General features: G+C 45.2%; 2 protein-coding genes across 5 annotated transcripts in view; one reads left to right on the forward strand and one right to left on the reverse strand.

The window, feature by feature from the left end:
- Positions 1–801: 801 nt before the first annotated feature.
- On the forward strand, positions 802–4,584 carry LOC126570305 (cullin-2). 4 transcript variants are annotated; one of them, XM_050227969.1, is made up of 12 exons: positions 802–884; positions 1,018–1,158; positions 1,324–1,569; positions 1,644–2,025; positions 2,090–2,175; positions 2,244–2,475; positions 2,544–2,863; positions 2,929–3,107; positions 3,180–3,556; positions 3,628–3,729; positions 3,816–3,929; positions 4,000–4,584. In XM_050227969.1, the coding sequence occupies exons 2-12, from the start codon at positions 1,040–1,042 to the stop codon at positions 4,129–4,131; spliced, it is 2,289 nt and encodes a 762-aa protein (XP_050083926.1). In that variant the 5' UTR covers positions 802–884; positions 1,018–1,039; the 3' UTR covers positions 4,132–4,584. The 4 variants fall into 4 exon arrangements, with proteins under 4 accessions (XP_050083926.1, XP_050083927.1, XP_050083928.1 ...); XM_050227970.1 differs by having other exon boundaries at positions 818–945; XM_050227971.1 differs by having other exon boundaries at positions 824–853.
- Positions 4,585–4,763: 179 nt separating this feature from the next.
- The window catches only part of LOC126579670 (putative fatty acyl-CoA reductase CG8306), a 3,438-nt gene continuing 3,201 nt past the window's right edge, over positions 4,764–5,000 (reverse strand). Inside the window, exon 10 of the mRNA XM_050243190.1 lies at positions 4,764–5,000. This exon is cut by the window's right edge and continues 85 nt beyond it. Coding sequence (XP_050099147.1) covers positions 4,947–5,000 — 54 coding nt within the window. The 3' untranslated portion in view covers positions 4,764–4,946.

Raw genomic sequence — 5,000 nt, forward strand, 5'->3', positions numbered from 1 at the left:
CGGGCAGAAATGCGTTTTGTAAAATGGATGAATTTTGAAACCGGAGCTCGTTGATTTTCCTTCCTTGTGCGTGGGCCACCGGTGGAGGCGTTGTGCTTGCTCTGATAACCTATCTTCCTCACGAACAAATATTTAAATGAATGCGTTTAAGGATTCGGATTGGGAGATCAAGCCAGCGCCGCCGGTCCGTATATAAAGCGTGAAAAGTCCTTACGATAATCAACCTACAATCAAGGTATTAAATTATTTAACCACTAGCATCGACAGCGTGCCCCCGGCTTTGGTACAATTTGTAAAAAGTCCTTAAGAAACAGCAAAGAAGAAGAAGAAGAAGAAGAAGAAGAAGAAGAAGAGCAAACAGCGCGATCAGTTTGCGTTAATGTTCGTTTGTGTCCTGTGGGCGTCACGTGCGTTTGGAGGTAAAAGGTCCCCCGCGGGCAAAATCATACAGCTGAATAGTGTCACTATTCTGCTATGACGTTGTATGATTATTCTGCGCTAAAAGAAAGTCTGCATGTTGTTGCGCTACAGGGCGCTATTCTGCTGTATGATTTTGCTCGCCGGGTCGTTTGGTTCCGTGGCCGTTCAACATGAGAGAACCTTATGAATCTTTCAAAAAATCAGCTATCGACTAAAAAGGAATTTCTTTAATCCTCACATAGATAGCCACTTCTTGGCATATTTAGAAGCGAAATAGAATCGAAAAAAATGTCCTAGTTAAAAAAAATCAGATTTATCAAAAAAATAAATGCTGAACATTGATAAGTAAACACGTGGAGACGCACCGTATGCCATTTGACAATCGCTGTCTGTTAAAGAAATCGAGAAAAACAAGAGAAGAGGTGCGATCCAGGTATTTTCGCTTAATTATTCGCAGATTCGTGGTAAAGTAATTGAAATCCGGTGATATCCTGGCCGCTCGTGGGAAGCCAACTCGCAAATACTGTAGGCGCGGGCAAAGGAAACGGTCGGCCAGGAAGTGCGCGCTTTAATAATAGAACCTCGTTGTTTTCGCAGTTTTCGCAAAAGATAAAACGAGATGTCGCTAAAGCCGCGAAACATAAATTTCGACCTCGTCTGGGACGAGCTCCGGGATACGGTCCTAAAAGTTTTAACCCTGCAGCACGTGAACCGCACCGTATGGAGCAATCGATTTGGGTAAGAGCCGAGAGAGAAGGGCCCATCAAAACTAGGCCAGGGCCGTCCACCCGCGGTCCCAACAAGTCAACTACGACTTTAACCGCGCAGCTGTTTTTCTGCTGGTCATGCCCGTAAAAATAATGACAAAAGTTAAAAGATATTCTTTGTTCTGCTTCTCTTCAGAGATGTTTACGTGTTATGCGTGGCGCACCCGGAACCGTTGGCGGATCGGCTGTACCTTGAGACGAAACTCTTTCTCGAAAATCACGTCTTCAAGCTGCTGGAGGAACGGGTGCTGGTAGATTCGGAGATCAAAGATGACACAACGTCCTCCGGGCCCACAGCTTCGGCCGATCTTCTGCTTGCCCGCTACCATGAAGTATGGAAAGAGTACAGCGAGGGTTCGAAGTACTTAAACAACATTTACCAGTAAGTGGCGCAGTGGAGCGGAAGGATAGAGGAAATGCGCCTCATCCACTTTTCTTTTGCCATGCTCATCCTAGGTACCTCAACAATCAGCACATAAAGAAGCAGAAACTCAACGAAGCAGAAGTGGTTTATGGTTGCATTAACCAAAGCGACAGCCAGGAGAAGATGGAGATTGGCGATCTGGCGCTAGAAATTTGGAACCAATATATGATCCAACGGTTAGGCGATGAGCTAGTCGATCAAATTTTAAAGGGGATCAATGCTGAACGCACGTGTACTAGTAGCAGTCAGTCTAATAGCAGCACCAACTACATCAAGGGGGTCATCCAGAGCTTCGTGGCGGTCCAGGAGTATCGTAGAAAGGGCTCGCTAAAGCTGTACCAGGATTTGTTTGAGAAGCGTATGCTGGAGGAAAGCGCGCAGCATTTCCGCATGGTAGCGAGTGAGCTACTGCAGGTAAGAGTGGAATTGAGTTCACCACGAACGAGCCGAGCAACTAAAACGTACATCTTGCCCGCAGGTATGCACCGTGAGTCAGTATATGGAGAAAATTATTAAAAAGTTCGAAGAAGAGGAGAAGCTAGCCAATATCTATCTTCATGCTAGGTATGTAACCAGAAGAACTCCTACCGCTGATGTGTTGCTTGTTGTGTTAATCATTTCTTTGTTTGCAGCTCACTGCCTAAGCTGCGCAAGGTGTGCGAAGAAGAAATGGTGACCAAGCACATGAACTTCTTGTACTCCGAGTGCAAGGAGATGGTTGCCGAAGAAAGAAGCGCCGACCTTAGGAACCTTTATATTCTGCTCAAACCGGTCACTGATGGACTGAAACGACTGATCGACGTGTTTTTAGAGCACATCAAAGAGCAGGGCAAGAAAACGATCGCCTGCATGAAGGGCGACTTGGTAAGTTTTGGTTGAAGGGGGCGGCAAATAGTTGAGGCTAGCCGATAATCAATCATTTCCATCCTTAGGTACACATACAGTTTGTCGAAAATATGTTGGATGTGCATCGGAAGTACGAGGAGTTAATCCATCGCACGTTCCGATCGGATCCGCTGTTTCTTGGTGCTCTCGATAAGGCTTGTGCTCGTATCATTAATGAAAAGCACAGCAACAATCAGGTCTGCCGAAGTGCTGAACTGGTTGCTAAATATTGCGATAGTTTGCTGAAGAAGTCGAAGACGACCGAGGGTGAGATCGATCAGAAGCTGACTCGTAGTATCATAATTTTTAAGTACATTGAAGATAAGGATGTGTACCAGAAGTTTTACAGTCGCATGCTTGCGAAAAGGTGAGCACGATGCTGCGCGGAAGCACCTCGGGAGTTGACATTAAATTGTTGACTTTTGTTGGCAGGTTGATTCACGAACAGTCGCAAAGTATGGACGCCGAAGAGATGATGATCAACAAGCTGAAGCAAGCCTGCGGTTATGAGTTCACCAACAAGCTGCACCGGATGTTTACCGATATCTCCGTGTCGACGGATCTGAACGCAAAGTTCACCAACTATCTGAATGAAAATTGGCTCGAAACTGGTGAGTGTGTGCAGCGTGCGCGGTGTGATAATGATTTCGGAACAATGCTGATTGGTCGTTGTGTTTGGACAGGTATAAACTTTTCCGTGAAAGTGCTGCAAGCCGGTGCGTGGCCTCTCGGTCCAACGCAGATCGTTGCTTCGTTTGCCATACCGCAGGAGTTTGAGAAGTCAATCCGTTTGTTCGAAAAGTTCTATCATATCAACTTTAGTGGTCGCAAACTGACCTGGTTGCATCATCTGTGTCACGGAGAGATGAAGTTATCGTTCGAAAAGCGCAACTACATCGTGACTATGCAAACGTACCAGATGGCGATTCTCCTTATGTTTGAAACCACGGACAAATACACGTGCAAGGAGCTACAGGCCTCTTTGCAACTGCAACAGGAGATCTTCCAGCGACATCTACAAAGCCTAGTAGAGGCGAAAATCTTGCTGCTTAACGAAGAGGTTCGAATGAGTGAACTGGCGCATTACTTGTAAAAAGATGATCGAACATGGTGTTTCTTTTCGATTTCTAGAAAATGACTGACGACACGGAAGTTAGCATCAACACCAACTACAACAATAAGCGCACTAAATTCAAGATCACTACGAATCTGCAAAAGGAAACTCCGCAAGAGGTATGGATATGGACATCTTGGAGGCTACGAATTGGTGGCATTGTCTGTGTTTCGGTTATGAAAAAACTAAATACTTTTCTTTTCAGGTTGAACATACGATGAGTGCCGTCGATGAAGATCGCAAAATGTATCTTCAGGCCGCAATAGTGCGCATTATGAAATCTCGGAAAGTACTGCGTCACAACGCGCTGATTCAGGAGGTAAGTGTGATCATTTCCCGGGTATCCCTCAACCGACGTCTAATTTCATTTGTGCTGTTCTTTCCATTAGATTCTGTCTCAGTCGAAGGTCAGCTTTGCACCGAACGTATCGATGATAAAGAAGTGCATCGAATCGTTAATCGATAAGCAGTACATTGAACGAACTCCCAACTCGGGCGACGAGTACAGCTACGTGGCTTAAATCTCTCGGAGATCGTACCGCTCAGCCGGTTCCACTTAAGCGTTGTTTTGGGCGTATGAGTTGGTCGTACTAATAATGGAAGCGCTTATAAACGGAAGTCCTGGCAGGGTTCACAACACGGAAACCGAACCAATACCCTTTTCTGGGCGGATTTGAAATGTTTCGGAAACACATGGCCACAAAACACAAACTGCTGTGGCGACGCACAGACTGTGGATCCATTGCAAAGCAATCTGTTATCTGAAGTGTGGCTGTGGATAGTGCGGGCTCTATTGTGATGATCTGTTTGTAACAAACCGGAAAAATACCCCGTTCTCCGATACGCCACCATAGTGCATCGCGGTGAGAGATCGGTTTAGTTGCCCGTTATCAAGCTTGCCTATTACCAACGGCATCTAAAAGGCGCATAAGGGATAAGAATGAGTGAAATAAATTGTGTTCGTGATTCTCAGACAGTTTGGCTGGCCTTTCTCGTAGAATAGCATCCCGACCGGCATACCATTTGTAAGTGTTTTGTGAAGTTGTAAAGCTGATTCAGCCCTCACAGTACCAAATTATTGTAAATATATTGGCTTCTTTTTGAAATTTTTGGTTTTCTTTCGCATCATTCGCCTTCACTTAGCACCGTGGCATGAGTTTTAGTAAATTTTATTGAGTTTCGCATATTATTTAACTTACTTTTTCCCGACTTCCGTAACCCCAAAACAGAATATGGAACAGAGTTCCATCTAAACCGCTAGCACACCACCGAGAGCCAATTGATGTGCATACAAATAGGAATTTCATTGGCAAGAGTATAGCCGAGCACGCTTTTTCTACAGCAAACTGAAGAGCAAATAGCTGATACCTCCGTACAACCAAAAGTAGCT

The sequence above is a fragment of the Anopheles aquasalis genome, chromosome 2 (genome assembly GCF_943734665.1).
Source record: "Anopheles aquasalis chromosome 2, idAnoAquaMG_Q_19, whole genome shotgun sequence".
Lineage (NCBI taxonomy): Eukaryota > Metazoa > Arthropoda > Insecta > Diptera > Culicidae > Anopheles > Anopheles aquasalis.

What these genes read in the sequence shown, in the direction of transcription:
- LOC126570305 (XM_050227969.1), top strand. Translation starts at nt 1,040, where the DNA reads ATGTCGCTAAAGCCGCGAAACATAAATTTCGACCTCGTCTGGGACGAG. An exon ending in TAGCGAGTGAGCTACTGCAG is followed by an intron (nt 2,026 to 2,089) that starts GTAAGAGTGGAA and finishes TCTTGCCCGCAG; the next exon opens with GTATGCACCGTGAGTCAGTA. An exon ending in ACAACGCGCTGATTCAGGAG is followed by an intron (nt 3,930 to 3,999) that starts GTAAGTGTGATC and finishes TCTTTCCATTAG; the next exon opens with ATTCTGTCTCAGTCGAAGGT.